The 15,620-nt window shown below is 47.7% G+C and overlaps 2 protein-coding genes across 4 annotated transcripts in view; one reads left to right on the top strand and one right to left on the bottom strand.

Moving 5' to 3' along the window:
* NDUFV3 (NADH:ubiquinone oxidoreductase subunit V3) overlaps positions 1 to 9,910 on the top strand; it is a 22,727-nt gene extending 12,817 nt beyond the window's left edge. For 2 of the 3 annotated variants that reach the window (XM_058427900.1, XM_032174423.2), the window contains exons 3-4: positions 4,250 to 5,344; positions 9,670 to 9,910. In XM_058427900.1, the coding sequence (XP_058283883.1) occupies positions 4,250 to 5,344; positions 9,670 to 9,827 (1,253 nt within the window). In that variant the 3' untranslated portion in view covers positions 9,828 to 9,910. The remainder of the gene's footprint in view (positions 1 to 4,249; positions 5,345 to 9,669) is intronic. The other variant, XM_032174424.2, reaches the window with a different exon arrangement.
* Positions 1 to 15,620, bottom strand: part of CBS (cystathionine beta-synthase) — a 225,327-nt gene that overhangs the window by 56,656 nt on the left and 153,051 nt on the right. The window lies entirely within an intron of this gene.

Here is a 15,620-nt window from a genome sequence, read left to right as displayed (position 1 = left end):
GACACACTCTTCAAAAAGCTACACAGAAATTACTCAGTCAACAATTTATTACTGTTGCAAAATTAGGCCTGGGTACTGGATTCAAGGAAAGCAGCAAGCTGGAGAGCCCGGTGGTTCCCCAAGGTGCACCTCCAAGAACATCCAGCCCCCGACATCTGTGCCGGAAGCCTTCCTCAGGGAGAATGCATGTGTTGGGGAAAGCTGGACACCTCTGATGAAATAAGGCACAGCATGTCCCACCGCCCCAGGGTCTTGTCCTGTGGCAGACACTCTGACTAGAGATGTGATTCCAAGGATGAGAGCTTTGGGTACCCTCACTTGCATGCCAGAAACTTCTGTTAGAGCTTCCAAAGCCACTTCTGGCTGAGAAAGGTTTGATCTGGCAATGTGCCACGGAGGGTGAAAAGTTCCTCTGTGTCTTACACTTACCAACTACCAACACTTCAGGGGAAAATATGGGCCTGCATGTGTCCACTTACAAGCATTATTTATTTTTCTTTGTACAGGGATTTTTTGTTTGTTTGTTTGTTTTGAGATGGAGTCTCGCTGCGATGCCCAGGAAGCAGTGCAATGGCACAGTCTCAGCTCATTGCAACCTCTGCCTCCTGGGTTCAAGCGATTCTCCTGCCTCAGCCTCCTGAGCGGCTGGGATTACAGGCGCCCGCCACCATGCCCAGCTAATTTTTGTATTTTTAGTAGAGATGGGGGTTTCACCATATTGGCCAGGCTGTTCTCGAACTCCTGACCTCAAGTGATCGGCCCGCCTTGGCCTCCCAAAGTGCTGGGATTACAGGCGTGAGCCACCACACCCGGCCAATTTTTGTATTTTTTAGTAGAGACAGGGTTTCTGCATGTTGGCCAGGCTGGTTTTGAACTCCCAACCTCAGATGATCCTCCTGCCTCGACCTCCCAAAGTTGCTGGGATTACGGGCGTGAGTCACTGCACCCAGCCATGTATCTCATAATTTTTAAAAGAATTCCTGTACAGGCTGGGCATGGGGGTTCACGCCTATAATCCCAGAACTTTGGGAAGCTGAGGCGGGAGGATCAGTTGAGTTCAGCAGTTTGAGACAAGCCTGAGCAACATAGTGAAAACCCATCTCTAGAAAAAACTTCAAAAAGTAGCTGGGTATGATAGTGTGCACCTGTGGTCCTAGTTACTCAGGAGGCTGAGGCGAGAGGATCATTTGAGCCCAGGAGGTCGAGGTTGCAGTGAATTATGATTGCATCATCCATCGTGGGTGATAGAGTGAGACCCTGTCTCAACAAAAATAAATACTGAGTCTAGGTGTGGTGGCTCACGCCTGTAATCCCAGCACTTTGGGAGGCCAAGGCGGGCCGATCACTTGAGGTCAGGAGTTCGAGAACAGCCTGGCCAATATGGTGAAACCCCCATCTCTACTAAAAATACAAAAATTAGCTGGGCATGGTGGCGGGCGCCTGTAATCCCAGCCGCTCAGGAGGCTGAGGCAGGAGAATCGCTTGAACCCAGGAGGCAGAGGTTGCAATGAGCTGAGACTGTGCCATTGCACTGCTTCCTGGGCATCGCAGCGAGACTCCATCTCAAAACAAACAAACAAACAAAAAATCCCTGTACAAAGAAAAATAAATAATGCTTGTAAGTGGACACATGCAGGCCCATATTTTCCCCTGAAGTGTTGGTAGTTGGTAAGTGTAAGACACAGAGGAACTTTTCACCCTCCGTGGCACATTGCCAGATCAAACCTTTCTCAGCCAGAAGTGGCTTTGGAAGCTCTAACAGAAGTTTCTGGCATGCAAGTGAGGGTACCCAAAGCTCTCATCCTTGGAATCACATCTCTAGTCAGAGTGTCTGCCACAGGACAAGACCCTGGGGCGGTGGGACATGCTGTGCCTTATTTCATCAGAGGTGTCCAGCTTTCCCCAACACATGCATTCTCCCTGAGGAAGGCTTCCGGCACAGATGTCGGGGGCTGGATGTTCTTGGAGGTGCACCTTGGGGAACCACCGGGCTCTCCAGCTTGCTGCTTTCCTTGAATCCAGTACCCAGGCCTAATTTTGCAACAGTAATAAATTGTTGACTGAGTAATTTCTGTGTAGCTTTTTGAAGAGTGTGTCCAGAAGCCAAAGTTAATTATCCATTTGAAGTCCTTGTTTCAGTTTTAAAAGTGAGGAATATCTGGAAATAGAAATTTCACGTAATTTCTATTTACACACAGTGTAAATAGTGGCTCAGTAAAAAAATAGGCACAGTGGCTCACGCCTGTAATCCCAGCACTTCGGGAGGCTGAGGCAGGTGGATCACCTGGGGTCAGGAGTTCGAGACGAGCCTGACCAACATTGTGAAAGCCTGTATCTACTAAAAATACAAAAAAAAATTAGCCGGGCGTGGTGGTGCATGACTGTAACCCCAGCTACTCAGGAAGCTGAGGCAGGAGAATCGCTTGAACCCAGGAGGTGGAGGTTGCAGTGAGCCAAGATCACGCCATTGCACTCTAGCCTGGGCAAAAAGAGTGAAACTCCATCTCAAAAAGAAATTACCCAGGCGTGGTGGCACACAACTGTAGTACCAGCTACTCGGCAGGCTGAGGCAGGAAGATCACTTGAGCCCAGGAGGTGGAGGTTTCACTAAGCTGAGATTTGCACCACTGCACTCCAGCCTGGGTGACTGAGCTAGACTCCGTCTCAAAAAAAAAAAAAAAAAGAAAACGAAATTTTATGTATCCAATTATAACAAGCAGTGCCAGGCACTCTTCTAAGCACTTTTCCCATATCTCATCTTTCCCAGTCCTCAACAACCCAGGGAGTAGATGCTACTGTTATCCCCATGTCATAGACAAGGAAGTTGAGGTGTGGAGGGACTGAGCTGCCTGAGTCATGCAGTGTCCACACAGGTGTCAGCAGAGAAGCCTGGATTTGAACCCAGGCATTCTGGCAGTGCAATTTATATTTTAATCACTGTGCTGTCTTCCTTCTGAAAATTCTTGATTCTCGTGTGTTTATTTAAAAATAAAATGCCGGGCGCGGTAGCTCACGCCTGTAATCCCAGCACTTTGGGAGGCCAAGGCGGGCAGATCACTTGAGGTAGGGAGTTTGAGACCAGCCTGACCAACATGGAGAAACCGTGTCTCTACTAAAAATACAAAATTAGCTGGGTGTGGTGGCACATGCCTGTAATCCCAGCTACTCGGGAGGCTGAGGCAGGAGAATTGCTTGAACCTGGGAGGCAGAGGTTGCGGTGACTTGAGATCGCGCCATTGCACTCCAGCCTGGGCAACAAGAGTGAAACTCCATTTCAAAAGAAAAATTAGATAAATAAAGAAATAAAATAAGTAAAAATAAAAAAAAATTTTTTATAGTGAAACACCTGTAGAAGTTTCCATTACCATATAAAATTTGAGTAACTTTATTCTCTAATGTAATGTTTAAATGCACCTCTGTTTTTGAATGTGCCTTGTTTCCAAAGTTAGTTTTGTGATATTTTGACAAGATTTGGAAGTATTTTAAGGTTGCTAATCCATGTTTCACACCCTAACCCTTTTTACTTTTGATAGGGGGATCACTAAAAACTTGAAGGCCGTGCCCTCACTTTTCAACTAAGCAGAAAAGAGATTCAGGAAATTTGAGTTCTATTTTGAGAGGCGATAGGGAAGCAACAAGGCGAACTCCTGCTTTCACTAATTACTAGTACAGTATTTGTAAACCTTTATTTTACATAGTTTGTTATGGTCTCTGAGAGAAGAGAAACAGTCTCTGAAAGTCCCCGTCTTCGGCTGTGAGATAGGCCTACACCGCTAGTCTTAGGTCGGTAGTTTTGTGTTTTATTATACGGTCATCCTTCAGTATCTGAGGGAATTGGTTCTAGGTCACCCCTCCCACCAGGATTCCAAAATGTGCAGATGCTCAAGTCGCTGATATACAGTGATGCAGTATTTGCATATCACCTAAGTACATCCTCCTGTATACTTTAAATCATCTCTAGATTACTTATAATACCTCATACAATGTAAATGCCATGTAAATAGTTGTTGTATTGTTTAGGGAATAATGTCAAGGAAAAAAGTTTGTACATGTTCAGTACCAAAGCAGATGATTTTCTGAACATTTTCCATCTCAGTTGGTTGCTTGGTGGGTTTCTGTGGGACCCGTCTTAGGATGATTGCATTGAAGATACCATCAGTAATAAGTAATGTGTCATGAAATGTCTGTAATTTTGACTGAGTTTTAAGTTGTTTTGTTAAATAATATTCCTCTTTATGCCATTTCCTAGATGTAGTGGAACCAAAGGAGAGGGGCAAGCTCCTAGCCACCCAGACAGCAGCTGAATTGTCTAAAAACTTATCTTCACCCAGTTCTTACCCGCCAGCTGTGAACAAGGGCGGGAAGGTAGCTAGTCCCAGTCCCAGTGGCAGCGTGCTGTTCACAGATGAAGGGGTTCCGAAATTTTTGTCAAGAAAGACTTTGGTAGAGTTTCCACAGAAAGTTCTGTCTCCATTCAGAAAACAGGGCTCTGATTCAGAAGCTCGTCAGGTGGGTCGGAAAGTGACGTCGCCTTCATCTTCATCCTCGTCTAGCTCCTCTGATTCTGAATCTGATGACGAGGCTGACGTTTCAGAGGTCACTCCTCGAGTGGTGAGCAAAGGCAGAGGGGGGCTTCGAAAACCGGAGGCCTCTCATTCCTTTGAAAACAGAGCCCCCCGAGTTACAGTATCAGCAAAAGAGAAAACCTTGCTGCAGAAGCCGCATGCGGACATCACTGATCCAGAGAAGCCCCACCAGCCAAAGAAGAAAGGGCCCCCTGCTAAGCCATCAGAAGGCAGGGAAGATGCGAGACCAAAAGCCACAATGCCCAGATCTCAAGTAGATGAAGAGTTTTTGAAGCAAAGTTTAAAGGAAAAACAATTGCAGAAAACATTTAGATTAAATGAAATAGATAAAGAAAGCCAAAAGCCATTTGAAGTTAAAGGACCCTTACCTGTCCACACAAAATCAGGGTCGTCTGCGCCACCGAAGGGCAGCCCAGCACCTGCTGTGCTGGCAGAAGAGGCCAGAGCAGAGGGGCAGCTGCAAGCCAGTCCTCCTGGGGCGGCAGAGGGGCATCTGGAAAAACCCGTGCCAGAGCCCCAGCGCAAGGCAGCCCCTCCCTTGCCCAGAAAGGAAACCTCAGGGGTGCAGGGAATAGAAGGGCACCTGAAGGCTGGAGAGGCAATCGTGGAAGATCAGATACCCCCAAGCGATTTGGAGACAGTTCCTGTTGAGAATAACCACGATTTCCATGAAAAGACAGCAGCGCCGAAGCTTGAGGCCGGGGGCGAGGCCATGGAAGACGCGGCCACACCAGGGGACGACCGAGGCGGCACTCAGGGTATACCTTGACTCGCGTTCCCCAGTGCGCCCTGTCCCTTAGGGTAGTGAGGCAAAAGAACTAATTTACATATGCTTGTAGAGCAGTGTTACAATTAATCAAATTCTGTACTAGAAATATGGCCTGTAACGCTGCCTCAGCGAAGCAGAAAAGTATGTCTTAATTGTGGACAATCCACCCTTATATTCAGAATCCCTAAAATATTTAACATTTTTTTTTGTTTGTTTGTTTTTTAGTTGAAGTCTTGCTCTGTTGCCCAGGCTAGAGTGATCTCTGCTCACTACAACTTCCATCTCAAGCAATTCCCCTGCCTCAGCCTCCCAAGTAGCTGAGATTACAGGCTCAGGCCACCACACCTGGCTAATTTTTTTGTATTTTTAGTAGAGACGGGGTTTCACCATGTTGGCCAGGCTGGTCTCGAACTCCTGACCTCAGACAATCCACCCACCTCGGCCTCCCAAAGTGCTGGGATTACAGGCATGAGCAACCGCACCTTGCTTAACCTTCATTTTTTTTTTTTTTTTTTTGAGACAGTCTTGCTCCGTCACCAGGCTGGAGTGCAATGGTGCGATCTTGGCTCACTGCAGCCTCTGCCTCCCAGGTTCAAGCCATTCTCCTGCCTCAGCCTCCTGAGTAGCTGGGATTACAGGCGCCCACCACCACTCCCAGCTAATTTTTGTATTTTTAGTAGAGACAGGGTTTCACCATGTTGGCCAGGACGGTCTCGATCTCCTGACCTCATGATCAGCCTGCCTTGGCCTCCCAAAGTGCTGGGATTATAGGCATGAGCCACCGCCCCCGGCCCCCAACCTTCATCTTAAAGAGTATGTCCGTGGCACTCTTGACTATTTCTTAACCAGTATAATTTTTGAAAACTGGCAGCTTAACATTGTCACCACTGACTTTTGAAGGTGTCCAAGTGTTCATTGATGACCTTGTGGGGCATCTCACTAAGTGAAAAGGGGAGCCTCCGGTTTAATTTGCATAGGTGAAGAGCAGTAGCTAGTCACTTGGCGTGAGAGTCTTTGGGTAAACTAGATGCTTACTTTTAGCATCCTGTGCTCAGGGCAGATTCACAGTTCAGGAATTAAAGCAGTAAGTGTTGTACAGGGCAGCCGCTGCATACGCTTCCTTTCCCCTGGACAGCATTTCCTTCTCCGGTTAACTGAAAACACATATGGGCTGCTTTACTATTCTAGAAGAAATTTTATGAACGGTTTTTTTTTTTTTCGACATAGGTTTTGCTCTTGTTGCCCAGGCTGGAGTACAATGGCGCAATCTCGGCTCACTGTAACCTCCGCCTCCTGGGTTCAAGTGATTCTCCAGCCTCAGCCTCCAGAGTAGCTGGGATTACAGGCGTGTGGCACCACCCCCGGCTAATTTTTGTATTTTTAGTAGAGACAGCGTTTTTACCATGTTGGCCAGGCTGGTCTCAAACTCCTGACCTCGGGTGATCCACCTGCCTCGGCCTCCCAAAGTGCTGGGATTACAGGCATGAGACACCGTGCCTAGCGTATGAAGGCTTTTAAAGGGCAACAGCATTTATTCCTATTATGTTACCATTTTGGTTTTTTTTGGAGATGGAGTCTCACTCTGTCACCCAGGCTGCAGTACAGTGGCGTGATCTCGGCTCACTGCCAGCTCCACCTCCCAGGTACAAACAATTCTCCTGCCTTAGCTTCCTGAGTAGGTGCCACTACAGGTGCCTGCCACCACGCCTGGCTAATTATTGTATTTTTAGTAGAGACAGCGTTTTGCCATGTTGGTCAGGCTGGTTTCGAACTCCTGACCTCAGGTGATCCACCTGCCTCTGCCTCCCAAAGTGCTGGGATTTCAGGCGTGAGCCACTGTGCCCAGCTATGTTACCATTTTCTTGAGCACTAAACTTGATAAGATGCAATGTGCTTTAGGTGGGTCGTGGCAAACATGAAAAGGCAAGCTTCCATTTTAGAATCCATGGCTCTTCTTGAAGACTTCTCTAAAATGCATGATCCCTAACAAGCGCGGCTCCGTCCTGTGTCTGCTCTCCATCCTCTGTACCGCCGCCCCTTGCCTTATGTGCCTTACGTGATGCCTTCTTGTTCTTGGTTCGTTATGCGACGGGATCTATGTGTTTTCCCCCCTCTCCGTCTGCTCTTTGATCAGTACGCCAAGTGCCGGTGCTTGCCAGACTTCCCAGACCTCAGGAACTGCATTTCCTGATGCTGCTGCTTTCACTCCTCCTGCTCTAAAACGGAGACAAATAACACAACTCGCAGGATAAAAGCAGAATTGGGAGTTTTCAGATTGCAAACCTTTCTGAAGAGAAAGTTCTAATATTTCATGGATGTGTTGTTTCTTAAATATCTTCTGTGCGCATGCACGAAGCCCACCTTGCAGAGCCATGTCTGTGTGGGGCCACGGTCTCACTAGGCAGTCCGTGCCCCAGTATTGGCCTTCCAGGTAGAGTGGTTTTAGATTAGAGTTTTGTAACCCACGTCTTGGTGAGTTATCACCCTCCCTATAGTAACTAAAATAATACGTTCTGCTTTGAAGGTGTCCCTACACCACACCAAAGATACTCAGCTTGTGGAGATTGGAACGATGCCAGCTCTTTAAATAAGACATCGTTTTTGCTTAACATAACTTAAAAATGAAAAACAGAGCTTTTGATATTAATTGAAATAGTGAGAAAATAAATGTATTTAGGTTATTTTTTTGTGGAGCATGAATGGAAGTTAAGACAGACCTAATGACCTGATTTCCAGAAATTGAGTCAGTACAAATCTTAACCCAAACATCAGCCTGTGTTCCCATGCTGGTTTTGATTTTGCCATTATGTTATATTGTGTGTCCTATTGCAGGAGACCAGTACTTCTTTTGCCTCAACCCCTACTTGTAGTTTAGAATTACCAACTGTTTAAATGCTGTGTTGTTGTTATTAGAATTTATGTAATTTTGTTGTATCAGAGATTCAGAAGGCTCCTTTAGCTTAAGCTTTTCAAAAAAAATTTTTTTTTTGACAGTCTTGCTCTGTCCCACAGGCTGGAGTGCAGTGATGTGATCTCAGCTCACTGCAACCTCCACCTCCCAATCTCAAGCGATCCTCCCACCTCAGCCTCCTGAGTAGCTGGAGACTACAGGTTTGCCACCATACCCTGCTAATTTTTTTTTGGGGGGGAGAGTCTCACTTTGTCACCAGGCTGGAGTGCAGTGATGCAATCTCAGGTCATTGCACTCTCTGCCTCCTGGGTTCAAGCAATTCTTGTGCCTCAGCCTCCTAACATAGCTGGGATTACAGGAGTATGCTACCACACCTGCTAACTTTTGTAACTTTAGTGGAGATGGGGTTTCACCTTGTTGGCCAGGCTACTCTTAAACTCCTGGCCTCAAGCAATCTGCCCGCCTCGGCCTCTCAGAGTGCTGGGATTACAGGCGTGAGCCACTGCTCCTGGCCCCTGCTAATTTTTTATTATTTGTAGAGACAGAGTCTCATCATTTTGCCCAGAATGATCTAGAACTCCTGAGCTCAAGCAATCCTCCCACCTCGGCCTCCCAAAGTGCTGGGATTATGGGCGTGAGCCACCATGCCCAGCCCAGATTTCTAATAGAGGTAGATTTTATCATGCATCTCTAAGTTACTTGAAAGTCCTGCCATAATTGTTCTAGTCATTTTCAAACTTTTGAGAAGCCTAGAAGTATACAAACTAAGATGTTAAGACACGTTGTATGGCCTGGCACAGTGGCTCATGCCTGTAATCCCAGCACTTTGGGAGGTCGAGGTGGGCAGATCACTTGAGGTCAGGAGATCGAAACCACCCTGGCCAACATGGTGAAACCCTGTCTCTACTAAAAATACAAAAATTAGCCAGGCGTGGTGGCAGACGCCTGTAATCCCAGCTACTCGGGAGACTGAGGCAGGAGAATCAGTTGAACCCGGGAGGTGGGTGGAGGTTGCAGTGAGCTGAGACCGCACCATTGCACTCCAGCCTGGGCAACAGAGAGAGACTCTATCTCAGAAAAAACACATTGTAATAACTATTCCATTTTTTAATTGGTAAGGCCGTACATTTTAGAATAAACTTCCAAGTAATATCTTTCTTTTTCTTTACTGTAGCTTTTGTAGGCTTTTCTTTTTTAATTAGACAATTTGTTCCTCACAGATAGGGTTGATGAAGAATGCTTGGTAGGTAAGTGCCTGTGTGTGAGCCGAGTCATTCATAAAGAGCTATTCACAGATACGGTTGATGAAGAATGCTTGGTAGATAAGCGCCTGTGTGTGAGCCGAGTCATTCATAAAGAGCTGTCCTTGTGTTGGTCTCATGGGCATTGTGTTTCCTCCACAGAGCCGGCCCCAGTGCCTGCTGAGCCGTTTGACAACACTACCTACAAGAACCTCCAGCATCATGACTACACCACGTACACCTTCTTAGACCTAAACCTCGAACTCTCAAAATTCAGGATGCCTCAGCCCTCCTCAGGCCGGGAGTCACCTCGACACTGAGGGCCCTCGGTGTGAAGATGAACCTTCCACTGTCTTCGCTGCATCCTGGAGTGCAAAAATAAAATCCACTCAAGAGTCACAAAGCCCACTGTGCAGAATTGGTTTCACTTTTACTTTTTTTTTTTTTTTTTTTGAGACAGGGTCTCACTCTGTCACCCAGGCTGCAGTGCAGTGGCACATTCTTGGCTCACTGCAACTTCCACCTCCCAGGTTCAAGTGATTCTCCCACCTCAGCCTCCCGAGTAGGTGGTACTACAGGTACTCACCACCAGGCCCAGCTAATTTTTGTATTTTTAGTAGAGACAGGGTTTCACCATGTTGGCCAGGCTGGTCTGGAACTCCTGACCTCAGATGATCTGCCCACCTCGGCCTCCCAAAGTGCTGGGATTACAGGCGTGAGCCACTGCGCCCGGCCACTTTCACACTTGTTACAGTGAGTGGTGAATTAGCAACAGTAATGCTGATTATCCAACATATATTTTGGAATATCTACTATGTGCAAGGAATTTTTCTTCAACTTTAAGGTTGCGGATCACTGGGCAAATCCATATAATTAGAGAATTTTAAGTGCTTTAGAGCGGTGTGATTCTACTGTGCTCAGCCTAGTCAATTTAGCATTAACCTGATTATCAGCTGAGTATCAATAATATAATAGTGACTTTTTTTTTTTGGAGATGGAGTCTCACTCTGTTGCCCAGGCTGGAGTCCAGTGGCATAATCTCGACTCGCTGCAACCTCCGTCTCCTGGGTTCAAGTGATTCTCCTGCCTCAGCCTCCTGAGTAGCTGGTACTACAGGCTCACGCCATCATGTCTGGCTAATTTTTTTTGTATTTTTAGTAGAGGTGGGGTTTCATCATCTTAGCCAGGCTGGTCTTAAACTCCTGACCTCATGATCTACCTGCCTCGGCCTCCAAAATTCTGGGATTATAGGCGTGAGCCACCGCACCCAACCAGTAATAGTAACTTCTAATCCTACAGCCCTGGTTTTTTATCATTAGAAACAGGAGTTTTGGCCAGGTGCAGTGGATAATTCCTGTAATCCCAGCACTTTGGTAGGGTGAGGCGGGTGGAGCACCTGAGGTCAGGAGTTTGAGACCAGCCTGGCCAACATAGTGAAACCTCATCTCTACTAAAAATACAAAAATTATCCGGGTGTGGTGGCGTGTGCCTGTAATCCCAGCTACTCAAGAGGCTGAGGCAGGAAAATCACTTGAACCCGGGAGGCGGAGGTTGCAGTGAGCAGAGATTGCACCATTGCACTCCAGCCTGGGCAACAAGAGCAAAACTCCATCTCAAAAAAATAAAGTTCTTCCCTTAGAACTAGTCCTGTTGGGCTAGTCTTTCTGGGATTTTGGTCTACTCTCCTCCACCCATGGGAAGGGCTTAAAACCCAATAGCCAGCACCAAGCACACTTCTGCATTTTGTAGCTATCATTGCAGATGACTTCTTGATAGTCCATCTGGTGGCAATACAGTGGTCACCCACGGGGCCATTGTTTGGGTCTATGTGATTCCCACATTCTGTCGGAGGCCAGGCACGGTGGCTCACGCCTGTAATCCCAGCACTTTGGGAGGCTGAGGTGGGCGGATCACGAGGTCAGGAGATCGAGACCATCCTGGCTAACGCGGTGAAACCCCGTCTCTACTAAAAATACAAAAAATTAGCCGGGGGTGGTGGCAGGCGCCTGTAGTCCCAGCTGCTCAGGAGGCTGAGGCAGGAGAATGGCGTGAACCTGGGAAGCGGAGCTTGCAGTGAGCCGAGATCGCGCCACTGCACTCCAGCCTGGGCGACAGAGTGAGACTCCGTCTCAAAAAAACAAAAGTGCTGTCAGAAACAGCAGTGTGGATGGGACTTATTCTGTGTTTGGAATTGTTTCCTTAAGGTGGATTTCCAGAAACAGATGTGATAAATCACAGAAAATGAGCATTAGTGCTGCTTTCTTTCCTGTTAAATTTTTTGTTTGTTTTTTGGTTTTTTGAGACAGAATTTTGCTCTTGTTGCCCAGGCTGGAGTGCAATGGTGCAATCTCGGCTCACTGCAACCTCAGCCTCCTGAGTTCAAGCAATTCTCCTGCCTCAGTCTACTGAGTAGCTGGGATTACAGGTCCCTGCCACCACGCCTGGCTGATTTTTGTATTTTTAGTATAGATGCGGTTTTGCCATGTTGGCCAGGCTGGTCTCCAACTCCTGACCTCAGGTGATCCACCTGCCTTGGCCTCCCAAAGTGCTGGGATTGCAGGCGTGAGCCACTGTGCTTGGCCTCCTGTTAGATTTTTAAACCGGTTTAATACATGCGAGTTAAAGAATTATTTTACCTCCTTTGACATTTTTCCTGTCACCTAGACCTTGACATCTTTCTAAATGTTTGCTCTCTTCCACCTGGGACAAATGCACTTGGACTGGAGGAGATAGTGTGTAAATCCGATCCAGCCCTTGCTAATTACAGATTCTTGCCTTGATGTTTGCTGGCAGCTGGCAGGTAACTGAAGAGTGGCGGGTGATGGGGCAGCTTTTCTCACTCTGCTTCCAGCACACGCATTGTGTTTTAACAGGTTAGATTCCCCTGCCAGTCTCTTGACTTGTATTAAAAGCCTGGGGAAGTGCTCTCTGGCCTGCAGCTCTCCATCCACTGGGGTCTTACTGTGGCCCCAGTACCTGCCCACAGGAAACAGTCCAAAGTTTGTAAAATGAAGGCAGCGGCACATAATTTACTACACCCCATAGGGAAGCTGTGTGACATCTAAATTGTACCAGATTAATTTCTCAGTGGCAAACTTTTTCTGTAAAGTGCCAGATAGCGAATATAATTAGGCTTTGTGAAGCACATCCAGTCCCTGTTGCAGTCTTTTTTTCATTACTCTTTAGCCAAGTGTGGTAGCACGCTCCTGTACTACTTGGGAGACTGAGGCACGAGGATCACCTGAGCCCAGGAATTCAAGACTGCAGTGAGCTATGATCACACCACTGCACTCAAGCCTGGGCAACAAAGTGAGACCCCCGTCTCTTAAAGAAAAGAAAAAAAAATTAGCTTACACAAAGGGGCAGGAAGCAGGGTTTGTCTGTCAGGCTATAGTTTGTCGACCCAGTATTAAAGGGATAATTTTAATTTAATAAGCGAGCTGGCCAGAGATAGGATTAAAATAAGTGGGTGTTTTAGCTGGGCGCGGTGGCTCAAGCCTGTAATCCCAGCATTTTGGGGGGCCGAGGCGGGCGGATCACGAGGTCAGGAGATTGAGACCATCCTGGCTAACATGGTGAAACCCCGTCTCTACTAAAGATATAAAAAATTAGCTGGGCGTGGTGGTGGGCGCCTGTAGTCCCAGCTACTCGGGAGGCTGAGGCAGGAGAATGGCATGAACCCGGGGGGTGGAGCTTGCAGTGAGCTGAGATCACGCCACTGCACTCCAGCCTGGGCGACAGAGCAAGACTCCGTCTCAAAAAATAAATAAATAAAATAAGTGGGTGTTTTAAGTGCTCAGCTTCCTTGGTTCTACCACCTTCTCTCCCTGACCCTCCTTCCCTTCCCCCCTGGCCTTGGCCTTTATTCTAGAACGGATCTGAAGCAATAGGATATAAAAAATTCACAACTGCTAAAACAGTGTTCCTTCTAGTGTAATTTTCACTCTTACAGACCTGTCTGTAATAAACATCATTTGAAATGCCTACTACGTGCTAAGCACTATGCCTCGGCCGTGGGTTCCGACGTCATCAAGACAGCCTGCCTTCTCTGAGTGTGCGGCTCAGGAAAGGGGGCAGCTGAGAGACAGGTACATGGCGATGTGCCGGATAACAGACGTAGAAGACAGAGGCCGGGGAGGTGTCTGGGGAGAGGCAAAGATGGGGATTCATCAGAGAAGGCTTTGGAGGACATGATGCCTAACCCGGATGTCGAAAGGGATTTTGCCAGGAGCACAGGGCATTGGTGGAGGGAGCCCTGGAGGGCAGTCCTCAAGGCCTCTGGATGGGTGTGAGAGGCACCGGCGCTGAAGCAGCATCTGGGTGTGAGGAAGCCACAGCCCCTTGGCTCTCCACTGCAGTCTCAGAGCAGCCTCAGGCTAAGTGGCTGAGGCCAATCCTTTAGGAAAGGCCGCCACCTCCAGCTAATTTTTATGTTTATACTAGAGTCAGGATTTCACCATTTTGGCCAAGCTGGTCTCAAACTCCTGGCTTCAAGCTATCTCTGCCCCTCAGCCTCCCAAAGTGCAGGGATTACAGCAGGAGCCACCGTGCTGGCCCATATATGCCATCTTTCACCTGCCTGTATTCAGAGACTGTCACCTCCTCAAGCCCTTTGTGGGAGGAAAACTAGACGGTGAAATCCAGCCAAACAAGAGACGAACTAACATTAAAAATTCAAAAATTGGGCCAGGCACGGTGGCTCACGTTTGTAATTCCAGCACTTTGGGAAGCCGAGATGGGTAGATCACCTGAGGTCAGGAGTTTGAGACCAGCCTGGCCAACATGGCGAAACCCCGTCTCTACTAAAAATACAAAAATTAGCTGGGCATGATGGCGGGCGCCTGTAATCCCAGCTACTTGGGAGGCTATGGCAGTAAAATCGCTGAAACCTGGGAGGCAGAAGTTGCAGTGAGCCGAGACCACGGCCATTGCACTCCAGCCTGGGCAACAAGAGCGAAAGTCCATCTCAAAAAAAAAAAAAAGAAAAAAAATCAAGAATTGAAGGCTACAGTAGTACTGGGGGAGAACTTAGAACCTATTTGCCTGTGAATTAAGGCTAAACAACTATGGAGATTGCAAGACAGAATGAGAGTGTTATAAACCCTAACAAGTAAACAGAAGATAAACCAAGAACCTGAAGGACACAAATGGGAGCTTGGGAGGTAGCCCAGAACTCCCCCGCTCCTCCGTCAGAGCAAATGAGTCAGCACTGTGCGGAAGAGACACTTGGCAGGGTGGAGATGAGAAATGTAAAATAGAAACGTGGAGGCCAGACGTGGTGGCTCACACCGGTAATCCCAGCACTGTGGGAGGCCGAAGTGGGCAGATCACCTGCGGTCAGAAGTTCGAGACCAGCCTGGCCAACATAGTGAAACCTCGTCTCTACTAAAAGCCCAAAAATTAGCCGAGCATCATAGCGCTGGCCTATAATCTCAGTTACTTGGGAGACTGCGGGCAGGAGAATTGCTTGAACCTGGGATGAGGAGGGTGCGGTGAGCCAAGATCACGCCACTATACTCCAGCCTGGCCAACAGAGTGAAACTCCGTCTCTAAATAAATAAATAAAATAAAAAGCAACTCTTGGCCAGACGCATTGGCTCGTGCCTGGAATCATAGCACTTTGGGAGGCTGACATGGGAGGGTCACGAGCTCAGATGTTTGAGACCCGCCTGGGCAACATAGTGAGACACTGTCTCAAAATAAACAAATAAAAAATAAAAATGAAGAAGCAACTCTTTTAGCGTTATACGATAGGGCAGGGGAAAAAAAGAAAAAAGAAACAACTCTTCTTACCAAAAAAGGTTGAAAATACCCCTTTTGTTGTCCCTGCCCACAATGTCTTAAGCCTAGCAGGTGTTGACCTAAAGGAAGAAGCAGGGGTGGCCAGGCGCTGGGGCTCATGCCTGTCATCCCAGCACTTTAGGAGGCCAGGCGCGGTGGCTCACGCCTGGAATCCCAGCACTTCGGGAGGCCGAGGTGGGCGGATCACGGGGTCAGGAGGTTGAGACCATCCTGGCTAACACGGTGAAACCCTTCTCTACTAAAAATACAAAACATTAGCTGGGTGTAGTGGCAGATGCCTGTAGTCCCAGCTACTCAGGAGGCTGAGGCAG

This window comes from Hylobates moloch, unplaced genomic scaffold (assembly GCF_009828535.3).
Source record: "Hylobates moloch isolate HMO894 unplaced genomic scaffold, HMol_V3 SCAFFOLD_14, whole genome shotgun sequence".
Taxonomy (NCBI): Eukaryota; Metazoa; Chordata; class Mammalia; order Primates; family Hylobatidae; genus Hylobates; species Hylobates moloch.
The sequence above is the reverse complement of the archived record's forward strand: the minus strand, read 5'-3'. Positions and strand labels throughout refer to the sequence as shown.